The following is a 23,158-nucleotide window of genomic DNA, read 5'->3' as shown; positions in this document are numbered from 1 at the left end:
CAAGCAGGGAGCTGGATGGGAAGTGGAGCTGCCGGGATTAGAACCGGTGCCCATATGGGATCCTGGTGCGTTCAAGGCGAGGACTTTAGCCGCTAGACCACGCCGCCGGGCCCTTTTAATCTTTTTAATTACCTTTCATGTCATCAATGCTTAAAAGAGTGCCTAGAACATCTCAGGATTGAATAAATTAAATAAATAAGCCAAACTAACAGAGATTTATTATAAACAAGTAAATTCCCACCCTCTTTTTTCCATAGTAACATCATCTCCCTAAGATATTCAATTTTAATTTACAAAAACTTTAAAAATGTTTACTATTCTACAAACCGGTTGGAGTGGCAATAATGATTCACTTCTACTTTTCTTCCTCACAATTACCCAGAGATTATTACTGTTCCGCAGAATAAGAAGCTGAGGTAAAAATGGACAAATTATACATTTTTACATGTTCATACAGCAAATAGTTAGAATGAATTTAACCCAGGCATACCACCTCCAGAGCTCATTTTTATATGCAAAAATTAAGTTCCTCAAACTATTTTACTTGCATATTCATATGAATTAATAAAGTATTGTATATACATATATGGATGTGCATATAAATGTGTGTACACACACAGGTACCTCTTTGTCTTGTATCTCACACTCTACCTCTTGAATGATATTTTGGCTAATAAAAAATTCTGGGAAGGCAGATTTTATATATCAGCAATGTAGCAACATTTCTCTAATGTCTTTTGGAATTTATCACTGCCGCGAACTTCGATGTTGCGAACTGTCATTCTTTTCTAAGCAATCAGTTGTTTGCTTTTTTCCTCTTTGGGAGCTTATATTATTTCTTGTTTTTGGCATCTTTTTAAAGACTGATCACTGATTTAGTTAGGCATATTTGAGGTCCACAAAATATTATTTGAAGTATCTCAATCTATTTTCCTTCAACTCTCTTTCGGTTTCCCTCTTTGACTCTACACTGCATTCTGGATGAGTTTTCATCATTACAGTGAATAAACATATAAAGACTACACAGGCCAAGGTCACCACAAAACTTGCAATTAACACAAAGAGGCAGAAACAGGTTCACAAATAACTCACAAAATGCAATTTGAAAACTCATAATGAAATCTAAGATTCCACTCTCGCAGGCTAACAAGTTTGCATGGCACGCTTTCATAAACGTCAGCATTAGACACAAGGTTTCATACACCTACTGTGTGTACAGCTTTGTCTATGTTACATATCTGTCACATCCAGATAACAGATTCCCAGAAGTGGATGGCTTAATCAGAATATTTTAAATTCTATATGTTTATCTGGCACCACCAAATAATTTTCCAAAAACAACATACTTAAACTCTAACAGCTTATCATATATTTGTAAAAATTCAAACTATACGATTAACATAGGTTAACCAGATTAACATAAGATTACACATTACACATTTTAAGTGGGTACATTTTATTGTACATGAATTGATCTCTACAGGACCTTGAAGGTCTTTAACCAGTCAGAGAATGAAGAGTGACAGTCTAGAATGGCGTAACGCTATGAAATATACAGGGACATAAGGGGACATAGTCTCAACAGTTTCACAAGAGTATGATTTAACAGAAGCATACAGACTCGATGGTTTCTAAGGTGAGAAAATCTCAGACAGTCTCTGTTATAACTTCTGACCTCTTCAGAAAGTACTCCTTTTACTTTCGATTGCAACTGTTACTATGTTTAACAAACAAGAAACCTTGGTCCATCTTTTGCTATTAAAAAAAATACAAATGCCACATAATTACTTTTCCAAGTCTCCTCTTCATCTAAGAGAAAAAGAAAGGCTGAAGATAAGAGATGGTAGAGAATCCATTTAGTCTACAGGGGGTGTCAGCTACCTTCCAGAAACTCTGAAGAATAGTGGCCAGTATCAGTTGGGCCATCAGTATAAACTGCAATGTGAGGGCAATGATGACTGCTCCTAGCAGGACAGAGGGAAAGGAAAACAAATGAAACTACCTTTGCAGACAACATGCTGTGTCTCCTGAAAAACCTCAGGAATTCACAGAAAGCAAAAGCTACACAACATAACATTATGTTTACTGCAACGCTAGTACCTTCAATATAAAGATGAATAAGTATCAAGAATGGGCCTTCGTTGATTTACAATCACTGATCAAAAAACATATCAGTATTTTACCAAGATAAGGTTGCTGTAGGTGTTCCTTGTCAGAATGGGGGGAAAACCCTGCTATTATTGCTAGTTTGCTAAAAGATTTTAATCCTTAGTGGGTACTGCATCTCATCAGATGCTTCAGTGAATTTAGTGCAGGGACTATACGATCTATCGCATCTCCTCTGTGATGTTAGTATTTCACTGCCCTCAGGAGGAGTTGGGAGGTGCTCCTTTTCCTTTGCTTAATTAAAGATTTTTACAGAACACTGCTGGTATTTCCTCCTTAACCACCCTGTTCATTTAATAGAATTCATGAATAAAGCTATATTTAACTTGCTGCCAATTTTATGGCATAGTTTTATTTATTGTGAATTAATACATCGTATGAAGCTATTCATGTCTCTTCCTTTATCTTGAAGTAATTTTCATGAGATCATTTTTCAGAGAATGTGTTCATTGTATCTAAGTTGTTGAATTTTCTTACAAAATTTTGCTTATGTTCCATTACTGTTTGCAATGTCTGAAATCTGCAAATGCAACTTGATAATGATAATATCATTTACATCTAATATTGATAATCTTCTATCTCATACACCTAAAAAGGTTAATCAACTTCAATATCAACATATAGTTCCAGGAAATACAGAGCTGTATGCAGAGTTTGGGGAATCTTCTCTGTGATGTACTCTAGTCCTAGATTTCAGCCCAAAGTTTCTAGCTTTTATGGCAGCTCCAAACTCTTTTTTCTCAGCATATCAATCATCACAATCATGATAATAAAGTACAAATTGTTATTAGTACAGTAACTTTAAACATTCATGAACATGTAGAAATGTACATATGGTCACAAATACTAAAGAGAAAAATGAAAAATTATTAAAAATATTTTTAAAGTGTGAGCAAAGTTGAGCAGAGTACTGCCCAACTACCAACACATCTATAGAAAACAATAATGTCAAACTTCCAAGGGAAATAGCAGCAATTTGGGGTGTAAAATCAGGTTTCTTCAGATTAAAACAAAAATTAGTGTCACAGGGGAATAACAATTATATTTAAGCTGATATTTAAACCAAGATAAATTTTTTTAATTATTTCATAACTTATAAAACTTTAGTTTCAAAAATACCCGTCAAACTTATTCAGGAATAGTCTTACTTATAGCATATTTATGCTTTAGAATTTTTTAAATTATTTATTTTTATTGGAAAGGCAGATATACAGAGAGGAGGAGAGAGAAAGATTTTCTGCCCACTGATTCACTTCCCAAGCAGATACAATGGCTGGAGCTGAACCAATCTGAAGTCAGGAGCCAGGAGCTTCTTCCAGGTCTCCCACAAGGGCACAGGGTCCCAAGGGTTTGGGTTGTCCTTGAATACTTTCCCAGGCCGCAAGCAGGGAGCTAGAAGTGTAGTGGGGCTGCTGGGCACAAACCAGCACCCATATGGGATCCTGGCGCGTTCAGGGAGAGGACTTTAGCCACTAGACTATCATACCAGGCCCCATCTTTCAGTTTTGTTAAAAAAAAATTATTATGGTTGTTTCATTTCTTTTGTTTTTATTATCCATGGATATATATGAAACTCCACATAACCATTTCTCTATTTCATCTGACAGATTTCAGGTGCCATTATCCACACAAATTACTTTATTATCTCAGGAAGCAGTGCCACTTTGATAACTATTTAAAAAAATGGGAAGAGACAATCTTGTAAAAGCAATGCTATACTTGAGGCTGGAATCAAGTAAACATAATAAATCATGAAGATTTTTTTCTAAACTGTGAATCTTTAATATAAACAGGCTTGTTCTGAGAAAATAAAATGACAAAGCTTCACATTTATGATATTAATAAATCAACAGAAGAGAAGAATGCCTTGTTAAGATGGCATATAACCCTCATTTGGTTCCCTAAACCAGTGAATAGTATGAATGCAATATGTTCTTTATTATAAATACTACCTTAGCACACTAAAAGTACTTAGTTACATTATAAATTATAGTTAATTTTCTGGCTTATATAAAATAAAGGAACCCACTGCCCACCCAGTAGCCGAATAATGTCTTATTCAAATTATTTTTCTGTGTTTTATTTATTTTTAGCACATTTCAAGGACAGTTATACTTCTAGAAAAAGGTATGAAGTAGATGTTTTATGTAAAATATTCATAGAGCAAAACAAATTGGCCAGCAAAATTCTATTATAAAGTCAAAAGAGAATATATATTGTCTCTAATTTTTAATACTCTGTATTGTAAGACATTAATGTATGCCATTTATTTTAAACTACATGAAAGAATTGTGTTACCAATGCAGAATATCCATGTGCAAAAAAGCAAAAAGAAAAGTAAGGTAAAACTTGCTATGTTTGGCACTGTCACATAATTTAATCTTTACAGTAATTCTGCAGGAAAATATCTCACATTCTCATGGATGAAGAAACTTAATACTGTAGAAGTTAAGGAGCTAGCTGAAGTCACACTAGAACGGACAGGGCACATAGAATGAGGAAGAAGACCTCAAACACCAAAGCATAAAAAAAGGGCAAAATAGGCAGAGTAGAATTAACCTTAGGATTAAGTTAGAATAATAATTCCTTCAATGTGTGTGTATGGGGAAATAGAGAGAAAGAGACAGAGAGATATCACACAAAGGCTAGGAAGCTAGTAAGTAATAACACTGACATGCGATAAGGCAGTTATCTGGGCTAGACATGACAAAGCACAAGGCCCAGCCCCAAAAACCTGTGTCCTATAGGTCTGAACATGGCCCTTTTCCCAGGATGCCTTGGAAGTGCATATCAAGCTCCATGTGGAATTTTAAGTTTCATAAGCCTTCAAGGTAGTCACATTATTCCATAAAAGTAGGTATTGGGCCTTCCTTTCCCTATCTGGCCCACTCCACTCAACTACGTCCATGAGTGTTTCTTACTTTTTAGCTACATAAATTTTTTATGTATCTAACCAGACACATAAAAAGGAATGAGATTGAAACAATAATTAAAGGTCTTTCATTAAGCAAAAGTCTGGAAACTGATGGCTTTACTATTACATTCTTTATTTTAAAAAAAAAAAGATGTATTTATTTTTATTGGAAAAGCAGATATACAGAGAGAAGGAGAGACAGAGAGGAAAATCCTCCATCCATTGATTTACTCCCCAAGCGACCACAATGGTCGGAGCTCAGTCAATCCAAAGCCAGAAGCCCAGAACCTCCTCCAGCTCTCCCACATGGGTACAGGGTCCCAAGGCTCTGGGCTGTCCTCAACTGCCTTCCCAGGCTACAAGCAGTGAGCTGGATGAGAAGCAGGGAAGCCAGGATTAAAACCAGTGCCCATATGGGATCCTGGCATATGCAAGGCAAGGACTTTCGCCACTAGGCTTCCATGCCAGGCCCTACTACTACATTCTTCAAAACATTCAGAAGAAGTAACTCCAATGCTCATCAAACTAGGAAACCAGCATTACTTTGATATCCAAATCAAGCAAAGACATGGCATGAAAAGAAAGCTACAAATCTATTTCCCCAATGAACATAGATACAAAAATTCTCACCAAAATATTACCAAAATAAATTGAAAACCACATGAAAAAGATCATATATCATGATCAAGCAGGATTTATCCCCAAAATGCGAGAGAGGCTCAACATTCACAAATCAATAAATGTTGTAACTCATATCAGTAAAATGAAGAACAAAAATCATATGATCATCTCAACAGAGGCAAAGAAAGCATCTGGTAAAACTTAAACACACCTACCCCCCTCCCAAGTTAAAAACCCTTCACACCTTATGTACAATAGGGACTTCTTCAAAATTACAAAGGTTTTATATGACAAACCAACTGCTAGCTATTACCATACCGGATGAGGAAAAGCTGAAAGTATTTTCCCCTCACATCTGGAACAAAGCAAGGATATCCACTTTCATCAATCTTATTCAATATGATACTGGAAGCTTAGGCAACAGAAATTAGGGAGAAGAAAGAAATAAAGGACATCAAAATTGGAAAACAGAAAGTCAAATTATCCATGTTTGCAGATTACATGATATTGCACAAGGAAAAACCTAAACATCAAAAAGCTATTAAAATTGATAATCCAATTCTGTAAAGCTGCAAGTTACAAAATAAACATGCAAGAAACAGCAGCTTTCTTTGTAAACTACTGTAGAATTCATGGAAAAATTCCATTCACGATAGCCACACCAAAAAAAAAAAAAGCCATATATTTAGGAATAAATTTAACTACAGAAGTGAAAGATCTCTATAATAAAAAATTATCAAACACTAATAAAAAATCAAGGACACAAGCAAGTGGAAAGGTATTTCTTGCTAACGGATTGAAAGAATTAATATCATTAAAATGTCTATACTATCTAAAGCAATTTCAGATTCAATGGAATCCCTATCAAAACGCCGATAGCACTCTTTACAGAATTAGAAAAAGCAACTTTAAAATATGGACTTACAGAAGGGCCAGAATGGCCAAAGTGGTCCTGAACAACAAAGGTCAAGCCGAGGCATCACAATATCTGACTTCAAAGTCTACTACAAAGCTGTAATAATTAAAACAGCATGACACTGGCGGACAAACTGATACACAGAGCAGTGAAACAGAACAGAGGGTTCAGAAATTGGTCCACATACATACAGTCGAGTGATGTTTAATAAAAGTTCTCAAACCAGACAGGTAAAGATAATTTCTTCAACAAATGATGCCAGCAAACTGGAGGTATATATTTAGAAGAATGAAATCAAACCCGTATCTGCCCCCATATACAAAAATCAATCCAAGATGAATCAAAGACCCAAATTTAAGACCTTAAACTACAAAGCTGCTGTAAGAAAACACTCCAAAACATTAGTGCAGGGGATGTCTTCTTGCATTAAGACCCTCCCCCCCCACAAAGCACAGGCAACAAAAGTAAAGCTGAACAAATGGGACTATTGTCAAATTCAGAACCTTTGGCACAGCAAAATAAGCAATAGAGTTAACAGACATCCAACCTAGAAGTCAAAAATCAAGTGAAGGTAAAATAATGATGTTTTTTCCTCATTCTTAAATCTAACAGATAAGTATTGGCTCAAAATAATAGCAACAGCATGGTCATTTATGTATGTCCATCGATACATTACCCATATCTACACATTGAATGTGTATTAGAAATATAAGAGATAAAAGGAAGTAATTGAGATTATTTTGCTATTAAAAGAAATTTGTATGAAGTATGACAGTTTTATGTGAAGGTGGACTTAGAGGAATTATAAATGAATATTGAAATTTTTAGGGTAATCACTCAAAAAGTAGGGAAAAAGATTTATATTCTCATGCAAGAGGAAAAAGTATCATATCAAGTGCTAGGTCAACATAAAAGGCAGGAAGAGAGGCAAAAATAGGAGCAAATCATAAGCACAACAAAGAGAAAACAACAACAAACTGAGTAGATACTAACCCAAACAAATCAAAAATCACCTCATGAATAACAATGTTGTGTAAGTACCACCCAAAAGAGATTTTCAGAGCGGATCAAAAAATAAAACCCAATTATGTTTTCTGCAAGAAACCCACTATGAATATGAAGACACATACAGATTAAAAGTAAACAGATGGAGAAAGGTACATTATGATAATACTAATCAAAAAAAAGCATGAGTAGCTCTACTAATTTTAGACAGAACAGACTTCAGAGCAAGGAAAATTATCAAGGATAAATGGGTGCATTACACATTGACAAGAAATTCTCCAAAATGCAATAATCATTAACACATATGCATGTAACAGGATTATGTGGTGAAATCGAAGATTATTACAAGCTAGACTAGAAATCAGAAGTCAGCACTGTGCCTTTTTCCCCTTTTTAAAGTTTCAGTTCAGATAATTTGTATCTTCTGGTCCCTTTTTTTTTAACTTCTGTCTGCTCTGTGTAGTGTAATTGTGAACCTGTTGAAAATATTCTTCATAAACTTTGCTTGATTTTGATTTGTTGAAAATTCTATCTGACCCTGATAGTTTTCCATTTCTTTGAAAAAATTCCTCATGTCTTCATATGCATTTTCCATTTTATTTATAGACATTTTAGTATATTTATCATGGTCATTTAAAATCCTTTATTTCATTCAACTTCTCTGAGCCCACTTTTTGTTTTTCTGACTTCTTTATTTTATTGGAAAGGCAGATTTACAGAGTGAAGGAGAGACAGAGAGAAAGATCTTAGATCTGCTGGTTAACTCCCCAAGTAGCTACAATGACCGGACCTACGCTGATCCACAGCCAGGAGCTTCTTCTGGGTCTCTCATGAGGGTGCAGGGTCCGGAGGTTTGGGCTGTCCTTGACTGCCTTCCCAGGCCACAAGCTAGTTGGGAGCTAAGAGGACACCTGGCTGAGTTGCGGTTTCGACCAGTGAGTGTGGGAGTTGGAGCGGGTGTTATAATCTGGTCTGGACATGGCTGCAGTGTCCCTCAGCACAAGTGTAGACTGGATCTCGGGTGCAGCAGACTGGGCTAGACTCCCAGCACCCACTGGTGGTCATGAGAACCAGGGTAGGTACAGGACAGGCTGGACTAGGTCTCTGCACCTGCCAAGCCATTTGTGAGCTGTGTCTGGGTGTGGACAAGGCTTGGCTGGGTTGTAACATCCAACAGTAAAAATCAGAATGGGTAAAGGCTGGTCAGGAAAGGCCACTGTTCCTGCCAGGACAGGAAGTGGACTAAGTAGGGCTGACCCAGGGACTCATGGATCTGGCATTGGAGAGATCCTGATGGAGGAGCATAGGGAACTCCTCTGTCAGGACACAGTCCCTGCAGCTGAGTGCAAGAACCACAATAGGGAGCAGCCCAGACCAGGCCAGGTAATGGTACCCACCAGCATACATTCAGTTCAGGTCAGCAGGGAGCCAGACTAGACCAGCTCACATCACCTGCTGGCAAATCTGAGAACCAGAATGGAGTGTGGGGTCAGGCCAAGTTGGGCTGCAACACAAGCCATTTCACATTAGAGCCAGGACTGGGAGTTGGCTGGTCTAAGCTAGGCTGTAGCCCCCACCAGTGTGAGCTGGAACTGGGGCCAGGCTAGGCTTGCCAGGCTACAGCATCCACTGGCAAATGCCGAGGTGAGTCAGTCCATGCCAGACAGACACAGCACCCAACCAGCACACATGAGAACCATAGAGGGATGGGGCAAACCTGGTAATGGAGCTGCATAGGGCTCCCCTGCTGGGCCACTTCCAATTTAGCTCCTTGCTAGTGTGGCTGGGAAAGCAGGTACACTCCTGCACCCATGTACAGCTTCTGGCTCCTGGCTTCAGACCAGTCCAGCGCTGGCCATTGTGGCCATTTAGAAAACAGATGGAAAATTTTCTCTCTCACTCACTCTTTCTCATTTTTTGTGTGTGTCCTCTTCTTTCTCTACCTCTGGGTTTCAAATAAAAATGTTTCCAATAAAGTCAATTATACATATAAATGAAATCACAAAAAAATAATACAAAAAGACAAATAGAAATGAGGAACCAGCAGTTACACTAAATGCAAATGAACTAACCACAAAAACTTAGACTGTCTATTCTATGTATAGGAAAATCAAATTGAAAGCAGACAAATACAAGTTAAAAACTGCCCCAAAACTCAGAATGACATTAGTATCACATAAACTAGACTTAACAGATTATATCCAATTTTTACAAACTGAAGAATAAAGTTAATATACCAAGAGGACATGATAGTCCTAAGTACACACATAAAAGAACTCAGCTCCAAAATGCATTTAGCATAAAATGACAGCTCTAAAATAAAAAATGGATAAATCCATAATTGTAGAGTCTCTTTTAATCTTTGCTTATTATTTTGTTTGAGAGGTATACAGAGAGTGATGGCCCATCTGCTAATTCACTTCCCAAGAATTCAATCCAGGTCTCTCATGTAGGTGTTATGTGTAAATGCACAGAAACGAAAAAAAAAAAAAATCAAAGAAACTGAAAATAAGGATTTGAAGGTTAAGACAAAATAACCAAAGAAGATGAAAATGATACATCACTAAAGATTCTGCTGACAGAATTAAGAAAATCAAGAAAGGGCCCAGTGCAATGACTTGGTGGGTGACAGTTTGTGTCCCAGCAGCTCTACCTCCCATCCAGCTCCCTGCTTGTGGCCTGGGAAAGCAGTCGAGGACAGCCCAAAGCCTTAGGACCCTGCAGCCACTTGGGAGACCAGGAAAAAGCTCCTGGCTCTTGGCATTGGATTGACTCAACTACAGCTGTTGCAAACACTTGGGGAGTGAATCAGTGCATGGAAGATCTTTCTCTGTCTCTCCTTCTCTCTGTAAATCTGCCTTTCCAAACAAAATAAATAAATCTTCTTTTAAAAACATCCACAGGACTGAGGAGATCTCTCTCACACGGCCTCACAGATACACAAGAGCAGCATCAGAGCAGGCACTTGGCACAGCAGTAAACACACCACGTAGAATGCCTGCATTCCAAACCAGGCACGCCTGCTGTGTCCTGGCTCCACTTTCAATTCTAGCTTCCTACTGATGAACAGTCTGGGAGGCAGTGGATGACAGCTTAAGTACCTGGGTCCCTACCCACCATTTGGAGATCTAGACTGAGTTCTGGGTTCCTGACTTCAGCTTGGCCCAGCCCCATGGGTTGGTAGGCATTTGCAGAATGAGCCAGAAGTTGAAAGGACAATTGCTTGATTTGTCTGTCACTCAAATAAAATGAGAATAAATAAATAAATGAAATTCTTTTAAAAAGCAATATCTACATCTGTTTTGTTTTGGCCTTTCTTAATGCCTCTTGAACTCACTGAGCCTTATGCTAAAGACCAATGTAAAAAAGGAAGAGTTCTGATGCAGAATACAAAGGAACAAGATCTTCTTATAATGGACGCAACTGTAGCTGGCTAGGCGATTCTACAAAGTGATCCCCAGCAAAAATCACAGCGAGTGCCATCAGGAGTAAAGACATTCCCTACAGAGGACAGACTGTAGCTCAGGTACCGTACTCAAAGACCAGCTCCAGCGGATACTACTTCACAGAAGATTTCACTTGTTTCTGGCTCTTCTCCCTTAAAACACCCACAGCTGCTAGGACCTATTCAGTCACCCACAGGACGTGCTAAGGAGTAAAAGGATCAATAGCGTATCATCATGGCTCCAAAAGACTCATTCCTTGTAACTTTTTCCACTTTGAGGAATAACCTTGCAACTGATCCCAGGGAAAGCATCTTCTTTCTGGATTAGATTACATTCCTATGCTCTCCAACCCCCATATTTTCTCCTCAACTTCCTGTCCTTTGTTATAGTCACAATACAGATAAAAGCAGAATGAAGGAGGTGCTGGGTGTTTTCAACCCTTATCTCCTCAGTACAGATGAGGGTCAGGGAGGCACAGTGAGTTGCCAAACAGCTCTGGGCCAGGGAAGCGCAGAACCAGGCCCATGGTTTCCAGGCTGCTGTCCTGGTTCTCCAGAATCTTAAGCTCCTGAAGAGCCACCCACCAAACGCACCTGCTGGCCCTCAGCTCCAAGGACCCCGGCAGGACTGGGGGTGGCCAAGGTCTCAGCCCCACCTGCTGGCCCTCAGCTCCAAGGACCCCAGCAGGACTGGGGTGGCCAAGGTCTCAGCCCCACCTGCTGGCCCTCAGCTCCAAGGACCCTGGCAGGACTGGGGTGGCCAAGGTCTCAGCCCCAGTGATTCCTCCAGGGAAAGTTTGCTCTCTACCCTTGAAGTGCTGCCCCTCTCGTTTCTGAGGCAAGTGGACATCAGGACATGGTAACCCTCTTAAGTTTCTCATCCCGTCTCTTGAACCTGGACCCAGAAAAGTGAGCTCCGGTTCTAATCTGTCATTTTTTAGTGGTGCTGGAAGACCACACACCAAACCTCCCAGAGCCTTAGCATTTCATTTTAAATGCAAAGAAAAACAAGAGCTTACTTGTGAGGATCAAATGATGTAATGTATGCCATGAACGAGAACTCCAAGATTAAATTTTCTTCTCACACTCAGACAAAATGAGACAGGAAGCAATGAAGGGAAGGGTTCATGCCTGAATGTTTCATGGACATTCTAAAACTTCACAAAAAATTCCCTCTCTGTCAACCGATATCCAAACCTTGCAAGTATGTACAAATTTATGTAACAAAACTCATCCTTGGGGTTCACATTGTGGCACACTGGGTGGTGGCATGTGGGTGAAGCCACTGCTTGCAATGCTATCAGCCCACATCCAAGCAGCTTCTGAAAATTTCTTGTTTTGCTTTTAAAAACTTCCCCTTGACCCAGCCTCCTTGAATATGCCCTCCATTTTACTAAGGCATGTGTATTATCATTCCACTGCCCTCTTTTTCCCAAAAAAGCATCATTATGCTCTACATAATGTCCCTCTCATTATAATTTCAACTAATGAGGAATAACTGGTTGTCCACAAAGACACAAAGCCAGAGTCACTTTCTAACAAATGGTGGCAGGACTCCAAATATCCAAATGTAAAGCAATGTACATCAACCTATATCTCACAATGTATGAAGAACATAACTCAAAGTAGACATTTAAAAACAAAAAGGTCAGTAAGTGAAAACTATACTAAATTTAGAAGAAAATATAAATTTTTGTGAAGTTGGCTGAACCAAATACTTCTCAGAAATGATACCAAAAGTATGAGTCATAATAAATTGTAATTCTTTGGGGAAAAAGTAACAAAGTAATAATAATAATAAACTGTAATTCTTTAAAATGTAACAGCTACAGTTCTTCCAAGTCGCTGTGGGGTGTATGACACAATGGTTAAGATGCCACCTCAGAGGCCTGCATCCCATGTCGGCACGCCTAGTGTCATGTTACACCTGTGCTACTCAGTCCTGCTTTCAAGCTGAGGCACACCAAGAAGGCAGCTGGTGATGGGTCCAGTCCTGGGTCCTTGCTGGCCACTTGGTGAACTAAGGCTGAGCGACCAGATTCCTGGCTTTAGCCTCGTCTAACCTGGGCCACTGCGGCCATCTGGGCAGGGAATCAGCAAATGTGACTGATCTATTTCTGCTACTCCCTCTGTGTCTCACTGCCTTCTGAATTGAAAAACAAAACAAACAAAAAGAACAGCAACTTTTAAAAGTATATTAAAAAGTATATTAAACATATATTAATATAGTTTAATATACTTTTAAAAGTATGTTATCCAGAAAGTACAAGTAACAGAGAAAAAAATGTACAAACACATAGATTATAAAGACCCACGTTACAAATGTACAAAGAACTATCAAAATTCAGTATTAAGAAAAAAATACAATTTTTTATCAGCAAAATTCTGAACAGGCAATTCACCTAAGAAGGTATATGAAAACAAATAAGCACATGAAAAGGTACTCAAAATCACTGATTATTATAGAAATGTAACAAAAAAACCCATAGTGAAATATAACATATTTAGTAGAATGACTAAAAACAATAAAGAAATTTACAATACTATCTATGCCAACCACTGTTAGGAAAGATTTTGGCAGTTTCCTCCAAAGTTAAATACATACTTACCTTGTGACTAGGCAAATTCCTATGCAACTACCCAAGAGAAATGAAAACTTATGCTACCACACAATCCTTATATAAATTCTTCAAGCAAATGACTCCACTGGTGAATGAATGAAATACATTCTATCTATTGATACTGAAGACTATACAGCAGTAAGGAGGAATGAAGTAGTAATACATGAATAAGTCTCAAATGCAGTATGTTACAGAAAGCAAATCAGTATTCTTAATTGCAGGGCAGAAACCAGGACGGCAGTTACCAGCGCTTGGTAGTAGAGCTACACTAACTATAAAACACAAAAGAGAATCTTCAGGGATAAGAATCTAGTTTCTTGCTTGTGCTTGGACTGTATGCATTGTCAAACACACAGAACTATATACTAACATGGATGAATTTTATTCTGTCGATAACACCTCAATAAACCTGGCTTTAAAATCATTACGAATTAATTTACAGCGATTTTATTTACATATTCTAGGTCAGTTTCTCAAAGTATAGGGTCACCATTTCCAAAATGACCTTTAACAATGAGTACTTAGCAAAAAATACAGAACACTGCTTATATTCTAAACAACTGCATTAGAGACCTGTGGATAGGACTTTATTCTGACACAAAATGAAGTTTAAAAGCCTGTTTGCTAAAGTGTAAATTTCTTTTGTCTTTTTTATTAGACATGCATTGGAGGCTTCTGACTTTTAAGTTGTAAACATAACCAAATTCCCTAACAAATTTTTATGGTGTAATTCTATATTAAACCATATGTTCTTTATTTAACAAAATATACCAAATATTAACTTCTTCCAAAAAAATAGGGCATAGTTAGCTCATTTTACACATACAAGCACAAAAAGATATAGTAAATATTTAAATATGAACTCATACAGTAAGAAAAGCTCAGAAAAGATGTAGGGATTCCATTGTATAATTACACACATGTAAGAAAAAGCAAAGGTCCAAAATCTAGAAATCATGACAGTGGGTAGAAATAGTCTAAAAAACGACTATTTTAAACATAACCAAATTTTTTAAAAAATCAAAGAAAACACAGAAATATACCTCTACAATACATGTTACAAAAGATGAATTTTCTTAAATTTACAAATTATTTAGATCGACAAATCAGTTTGAAAATATTGGTAAAGCAGTTTCCCAAAAACTGAAACAGAACAGAAACATGAACAAAATGACTTCATTTAAGGTTTTCTTAGCCCCTCTCTATAACCTCATCCTTCAGCCTATTTGACTAGCAAAAATGAATTTCTCACATCCACTGGCCCATTTGCCCCAGGTCTCAAGTATACCCAAATGTACTATTTCAAGACTTCTAGAAAGCAGAATTCAAAGTGTATTTAATTTAAAAAAAAAAAAAACCTATTCAAAGAAATAAGCATAGCATTGTTTCCAAACAGGATGTCTTAATAAGTAATTCTCAGTGTCTGAAGAACCTCTAGTAATTCTTACTGACTCATTTCTTGATTTTTGTGTTATCAGTTTATTTTGTCCTTCTGTATGGATCATACAATTAACTGTAATAGCAAAATTCTAGAGAACTCTTACAAAGCAGATGGGATACATGTACAGCCAGCACCTGTAATGGATTTATATTTTATTGGGGTTTTCAAAGTGAAAAAATTCCTAACCCAACAAACAATTTTACCTGAAGCATCCAGTTCCCTTCAGTGTTTAGAGATTACTTCAATATTGCTCAAGCCAGAAAAGCAACATGTTACTAGGGAAGTCTTTCACTGTATCAAATTCCACTCATTACATGGTTTCTCCACCCCAAACAAATAATGTACACTTGATATTGCTCACCTCTTCTCCTGAAAGGTAATATGCAGAAAGTAAGCCTCCAATAAAGCGAATGTTGACTTCAAACACAGATACCTCTGAATTCTGTAAAAACATATGAGACATATTTACAAATATGTAATTCTTTGTGGGTTTTCACATATTTTCAATATTTTAGTCGTTTCCCACACTTATAAACAATGATTTTCCACTTTCTGCACCTTCATTTCTCATGCTACTTGAAATATCATCTGCCATGTTTTAATTCTATTACTATCACCACAACTTCCTAATTGTAGTTTGCTTTGTGTACCTACACAGTACTGTGAAAGAATCAAGATATTTAACCACGGTCACCATTGTGCCTATCTCATCAACGCTTGTCAAATTCTGGATCTTGAATTCCAGTATGGTACTCTCTGTGGATCTCATTCCTTATGTTTTCATCATCACAGCAAAATTTTTATCTCTATTTTTCCTTATGAGTTTTAAATATTTTTGCAGCATATATGATAGCAATGTTAAAACAGGCATCAAAACATGATGGAATTACATATTTCATATAACAACACTGAAAAAAGTGGCTCCTAATTAGGAAATTTATCTGGATACTCATATCAAAATGAAATACAAATTATTTAAATATAAATGCAAGTGAAAATTAAATAGAAACAGGGCCCGGCGGCGTGGCCTAGCGGCTAAAGTCCTCGCCTTGAACACCCCGGGATCCCATATGGGCGCCAGTTCTAATCCCAGCAGCTCCACTTCCCATCCAGCTCCCTGCTTGTGGCCTGGGAAAGCAGTTGAGGACGGCCCAATGCATTGGGACACTGCACCCGCGTGGGAGATCCGGAAGAGGTTCCTGGTTCCTGCCTTCGGATCAGCGCGCACGGGCCCGTTGCGGCTTACTTGGGGAGTGAAAACATCGGATGGAAGATCTTCCTCTCTGTCTCTCCTCCTCTGTGTAATAAAAATGAATACAACTTTAAAAAAAAAATAGATTCTTTAAAAAAAAATTAAATAGAAACAAATGTGGAAATACATAAAATTCCTTGAGAAAATAAATGTAAAATCAATAGTTCTGATTACAAATTGGTACATTTAAAACCTCCCCAAAATTCAAACTAGCAGTATAAAGAAAAATGTATATACAAATTTAAGGCAAACAAAAAGATCTGAATCAAGCAATACTATTTTTAAAAAGCATTCATAAATAAATCCTGTTGAAAAGTCATTTTTAAGAGTTCTTCACTATGGCAGTATCAACTGATTTCGAGTTACAGTTCCTCTGTCATACACACGAACCAAAACCTGCCTCATTGTGTCCCTGAAAGACAGCCTTAGATACTCTGCCCTCTGAAGCCTAACTCTCTGACAGGATCTGACAGGAATCCTTAAACCACCAACCACATCTGAGCAGCACAAGCACCTAGTTTTTTTGAGCTCAAGACATACATACACACACATACACACATTTTTTTTTTTGGTTTGGAAGGCAGAGTTACAGAGAGGTGAGACAGAGAGCAAAAGAGCAAGATTTTCCATCTGCTGATTCACTCCCCAAATGGCTACAAAGGTCAGAGCTGCGATGTTTTCATGATTCTAACTTCTTCCCACTGTTCACAAAGCACTACAGATGGTAATATTTCCTGTGGTTACTAACTGGTAATAACCTAAAGGTAATAACACAATGTTCTTTCCTTTCTGGATTAACAATTCTACACATTTGAGTCTTCCAGTCAAAACAAATAATACAGTATTGGTCACCGAGCCTTGATTGGTACAATAACATGAAGAACTAGACATAATAAACCTGCCATGCCAACAAATGGCAATATCTGAGATTGTACAAATGCAAATTTTCTCCAAATTATCTGTAAATTGAATGAAACTGTCATCAAGATTTCAACAATTTTTCATAACTAGAAAGAACAAAATTATTTTCTTTGTATAATAAGATAAAATATCAAGATTGAGAGACAGATGTTAAGCTTTTTTATAGAAGTAATTATTGTCTAAACCAGAGTCCCAGCTACTCTGGGCTTCGAATCCAGCTTCCTGGGAGGCAATGCACGAAGATTTAATTATTCATGTCCCTGTCATGTCCCTGTGTCTCTCCATCTGTGAGAGACACAGATGGAGTTCTTGGCTCCTGGTTTCAGCCTGCCCAAGCCCTAGCAAATACAGACATTTGTAATGGACCACCAGATGCAAGACTCTCTCCCTCACTTCCTCTCTTTCTATTCCTTTTCCAATCTCTGTTTCAAATCAAATCAATAAATCCTAAAAATCAACAAGGCAATTATGGCTGTGCTATTTCTGAGAAATTATAAACATATGAGTAGAAGGGCAAGTACATATTTTTTTATTGAAACTAGAACACAGCATTATTTCTGTGAAGCATTTCAGAAAGTCTGCAGAGAAACGGAATTACAAGATAAGTTCATTTTTGCACAAAAATGGTAAATCCTTACAATCTCCTTTCATATATACATTTTCTGTGAACTTCTGAAGGACCCTCTTACTGTCTCGCTTGAAACAAAATTTCAAAAACAGTGCTTTCATTAAAATAAAAAAATTAAGAGAGGGAAAAATGTATTAAGAAATAAAATTAAAGAACAATACAGAATTGTGAACATGATAGAAACTCATATATAAACCTGGAAATTGCTTTAAACAAACATAAGCTTTCAGAACCCCCTCACTCCCACAAAAAAGAATAAGTACCATGATTAAGACAGCTTAGTACTGATATATGGATAAAGACACATTCAGTGAAAAATAAACTAGATATGACTAACACATAATTAATGTGACATATATAAATAGTGAGGAAATTAGCGATAATAGGATCAACTGACAGTTGATTATTTCACCTTTAGATACAAAACCAATGTATCAAAATGTCTAGGATAAAATACATGAATTTCATGCCTTCACAAGATACAAAAATCAGAAACTCTAAGCTACAAAATCATGCAAGAAAAAAAGGCATAATACCTAACTTCCTTGTTACAGTTACATGGGACCATATGAAAATAGTCTACACAGAAGTATTCAAGCAGAAATAGGTAGAACAACTGAGGAGTATTCTTAAAGAACAACTGTGTATCTTTCTTTGAACTAAAAGGTGGGTAAGATGCCTGGATATTTAGAAATCATCTTGTAGCATGGATTTGAAGCTATATTCTAAAGCTGACAGAAGTAAGAAAGAGGATCCCAGACTTCTGATAATGCAGCTATCAAATCCTTGACCTCTGATCTCTGTGTTTGGTTTACATAAAAGAGAAATAAACAATTCTTTCAATTAATTTATATTAAATTTTGTGCCACTCAACAGCCAAAACTAAACCTAACTGGTAATGAAAATTTTTCTAATGGAGACATGTCAACAGATATACCTAGTTTTCAAAATGCTAGCACACAAAATAAAGTTTTTAACTAGTCAGCACCAGGAAAGGAAAGGAAATCACTATGGACTCAAATCACAATTAAAATAATAAGAAATCTGCTAGAAAGAAAAGCACATAGAGAAGCAGCTATAGTCACAGGGAATAGCAAGTACATGATAGAATCTTTTAAGTGAAGACTGATAACAATAAAAATAATTGCTACCATTTACTGAGCACTTAATAAGTACCAGATTATATCAATCCTCACAGTATTTGAACAAGTAACGATTTTTCAAAGGTTTATAAAGAATTAAAAACTTTCCAAGTCATATAGCTGGAATGTAACTGCCCTGGGCTTCAAATCTACTAAGCAATGCCATGCAGTAATTATGCCAAAGACTATGCATAGGCTTATTATGAGGACTCATCACAGCTATGCCAAATCATTAACTCTTTCACACACACACACACACACACACACACACACACACACACTCATCAGGCAGCTTGTGGTTTCCTGATATTTCTAATTCAATGTTTTTTCTAAATTTCCCACCTTTACCTCAAGTGATAAAGGCAAGAAATGGGAGCACCTGGCTCCAGTTCCTGATTCCTGCTGATAGACAGCCCGGGAAGCAGCTGTGACATATCACGCAACTGGGTCCCCGAGATCCTTGTAGGAGACGTGAACTAAGTTTCTGCTTCCTTGTTACCGGTTTCAGCTCAGCTCAGCTCAGGCTCTTGTTGCAAGCATTTGCTGAGTTAACCAGTAAGTGGAACCTTACTTCTTTCTTTCTGTCTCTTTCTCTCTCTCTCTCCCTGCCTCTCAAAACAATAAAAGTGTGGCAAAGCATGTGTTATTTCAGCCTGTCCTATTTCCAAATAAAAGAGCAAGAGGAATAAATGAAAATGGAGAGAAAAAATTGTTATGTAAAAATTTTTTAAAAGCCTCAGAAGTGGAAAAAACAATTTAATATTCTTTAAATAGCTAATATAATGCACAAAATTCCTATGGTTAGCATCTTAGTCTATTCAAGCTACTAAAACAAAAATATCACAAACTGTGTAGCCCAGAAAAAATAGAATCTATTTTTTTTAAAGATTTATTCATTTTATTACAGCCAGATATACACAGAGGAGGAGAGACAGAGAGGAAGATTTTCCATCCGATGATTCACTCCCCAAGTGAGCCGCAACGGGCCGGTGCTGTGCCAATCCAAAGCCGGGAACCAGGAACCTCTTTCGGGTCTCCCACGTGGGTGCAGGGTCCCAATGCATTGGGCCGTCCTCAACTGCTTTCCCAGACCACAAGCAGGGAGCTGGATGGGAAGTGGAGCTGCCGGGATTAGAACTGGCGTCCATATGGGATCCCGGGGCTTTCAAGGTGAGGACTTTAGCCGCTAGGCCACGCCACTGGGCCCAACAGAATCTATTTTTCACAATTCTGAAGGCTACAACGTCCAAGTTTAAGAAGCCAAAAGATTCAATGTTTTGTAAGGAACCATTTTCTGGAAGTTCCTCACTGATTCTTCAGCGTGTGGAAGGGGCACGGCAGTTCTCTGAGGCATGATTTATAAGGGCACTAGCTCCATTCATGAAGGCAATAACATCAAGGCCTAATCTCCTCCTAATATACCACCTGCTAATAGCATCATATTAGTGATGAAGTTCAGTCATGAATTTTGGAAGGATACAAGCATTCAGAACACAGCTGTTAGACAATGTGACCTATTACAGTCAATCTAGAGAGTAATTATTAATTGCTTACTCACCACACTGAAGTCAAGGTTATTTTCAATCCAGTTTTGCCCATCCCGGAATTCGTCATGAAGTCCCATGATATAAAGGGTATCCAAAGCATCTACTATAGTAGCACCCATTTGCGAACTTCCTATTCAGGCAACAACAAACATCATTAAAAATATTTCTTTCACAAAAAGCATATTGCACTTTTAAACAATATAAGAATCAAAAATAACATTCAATGCCTTTCTTTCACCAGAATACAAATGTATTTCAAAAAGTTAACAAAAGGATGAAATTACAAATGTCAGTTTACTTTGGTGCAAAAAAAAAAACCCGCTGAAATCAACCTTATTTTGTTCAGAATACACATTTTTCCGTATACTATTAAAAATCATTTTGCACCAAAAAAACTTTTCATATCAAGGCATACTTATGTTTTTAATTTCACCTTTCAAGAACTTTTTGAAGTGCACTCATATCTACAGTTTAATATATTTAGTAAAGATAGCACATTAAAGAAAACCAGAAGCACTAATTCTCCTTCATTTTTGGCCTAGTCAAACATTCAGATATCCATTTCTGCAATTCAGATGAGAAGGAAACAGATATTAATTCAAGAAAAAAGAAGAGTTGCTCAAAATAATACAGAAAAAAAAAAGGAGAGTTGCTCAAGTTCACAGAGTTGCTAAAATAACCATGACCTCTCATTTCAAACTCAGAGAGAAGAAAACATACCCAAAGCTAATATCTATATAGTAATACCAAACAGCCAGAAAGTATAATGATCCTTAATAATCAAAAAGAAGCTAAGAAATCATAAAACAAGATGTGGACAGAGAAATAAAAAAAACTGTCCATCTTCACTTCTTCAACAGAGATAATCCTGATCTTTAAAAAAAAGAAAAAGAAAAAAAGAAAAAAGTCCCGGAGAGTAAGAAAGAAGAAATAATTCAACAAAGACAGTTTGATACCAAAACTAAACATCTGAAATAAAAGGCAAGAAAATGGGCCAATTTGCAAAAATCCTAAATAAAACACACTAGTAAAACAAATCTGGTAGTATTGTAAAAGAGCAGATGGGTACTACACCAACCCTAGGAAAGCAGTATTATCTCTGTCCTCTAAAAATGAAAATCATTCACACAGCATACCACAATGTTCATATCATAACACACTGTGTTAGGAGACTTGTCCAGACAGTTTGTTGTTGTTTTTTTTGTTTGTTGTGTTTTTTTTTAAAGATTTCTTTACTTTTATTGGAAAGGCAGATATACAGAGAGGAGGAGAGACAGAGAGGAAGATCTTCCGTCCAACGATTCACTCCCCAAGTGAGCCGCAATGGCCGGTGCTGTGCCGATCCAAAGCCAGGAGCCGGGAACCTCCTCCAGGCCTCCCACATGGGTGCAGGGTCCCAAAGCGTTGGGCCATCCTCAACTGCTTTCCCAGGTCACAAGCAGGGAGCTGGATGGGAAGTGGAGCTGCCAGGATTAGAACCAGCGCCCATATGGGATCCTGGTGCGTGCAAGACGAGGACTTTAATCACTACACTATCACGCTGGACCCAGAAAGATAGTTCTTAAAACAGAAGTCTTGTTTATATCAGGAACTTCCTAAAAGACCTATCAACCCTTCAACAGAAAGTATCAAATGACAATTTGTATGCCAAAACTCAGAGCTAACACAGAAATCCTTAACAAAACTGTAACAAAACAATCCTTACACAAACAAAACAGCACTCCCCAAACTGGAAGATTCATTTTGAACCATAATTAAAATCACAGTGTCTCAACTTGGTTCTTCTTCTGAGACAGTGATTTCCTTACACAGGTAATCAATATCAGCTTTGCTTAATTACAGGTTTTCTTGGCAACATCTTGGGAACAAACTTTCAACAAGCTCACGTTTTCTATTTGTTCTTTTTTCCATTTCTCTGTTCACTGAATATAAATTCATCTTCTGAGATTTTAAGACTACACATATTTGTCCTTATGATAGTTGTCCTTAACCTAAATTCTATTTTCATGCTCAGTATCTCCTAATAATTTGACTCATTAATGAGTTTATCTGCCCACTAACAAGTACTCCCACACTAAATTCCATGGCCTCTCACTCCTCAGTTTCCTTCATGCTGATTCATCTAGAGACTGTTAGTGCTGGGGCATGACAAAACTCTTTCTTTCCACTTTTCTTACCCCTCCCTCAGCTTTTGATTATGATTAACAACAACAACATCAACAACAACGTATTTACCAAGCCACCAAGCCTATTAATCACTCATACATCCCTATCTCTGTATGACTCCTTGAATATGTCTCTCTTGAGCATTCCACCCAAAAGTTACCATTTAAACAATCCAAAGGTACTGTTTCCATTCATGTTTCAGTTTTTGCAGATAGTTGCTTTCCTCTGCTATCTCAATATTTATATAGTCTTCTAGAATCATATTTCTCAAAAATAGTGACTACAATAGAATGGTAAAATGTCTGACCATCTATGCTGTATCATTCTTGCATAATCATACACAAATAAGTTTGTGTCATGGGCAAAAGAGCTC

General features: G+C 37.3%; 1 protein-coding gene across 1 annotated transcript in view; it reads right to left on the bottom strand.

Moving 5' to 3' along the window:
- MAN1A2 (mannosidase alpha class 1A member 2) overlaps positions 1-23,158 on the bottom strand; it is a 160,258-nt gene that overhangs the window by 67,146 nt on the left and 69,954 nt on the right. Inside the window, exons 4-5 of the mRNA XM_058660113.1 lie at positions 20,631-20,749; positions 15,491-15,571 (exon numbers count right to left, since the gene is read on the bottom strand). Coding sequence (XP_058516096.1) covers positions 15,491-15,571; positions 20,631-20,749 — 200 coding nt within the window. The remainder of the gene's footprint in view (positions 1-15,490; positions 15,572-20,630; positions 20,750-23,158) is intronic.

This window comes from Ochotona princeps, chromosome 2 (assembly GCF_030435755.1).
Source record: "Ochotona princeps isolate mOchPri1 chromosome 2, mOchPri1.hap1, whole genome shotgun sequence".
Taxonomy (NCBI): Eukaryota; Metazoa; Chordata; class Mammalia; order Lagomorpha; family Ochotonidae; genus Ochotona; species Ochotona princeps.
The sequence above is the reverse complement of the archived record's forward strand: the minus strand, read 5'-3'. Positions and strand labels throughout refer to the sequence as shown.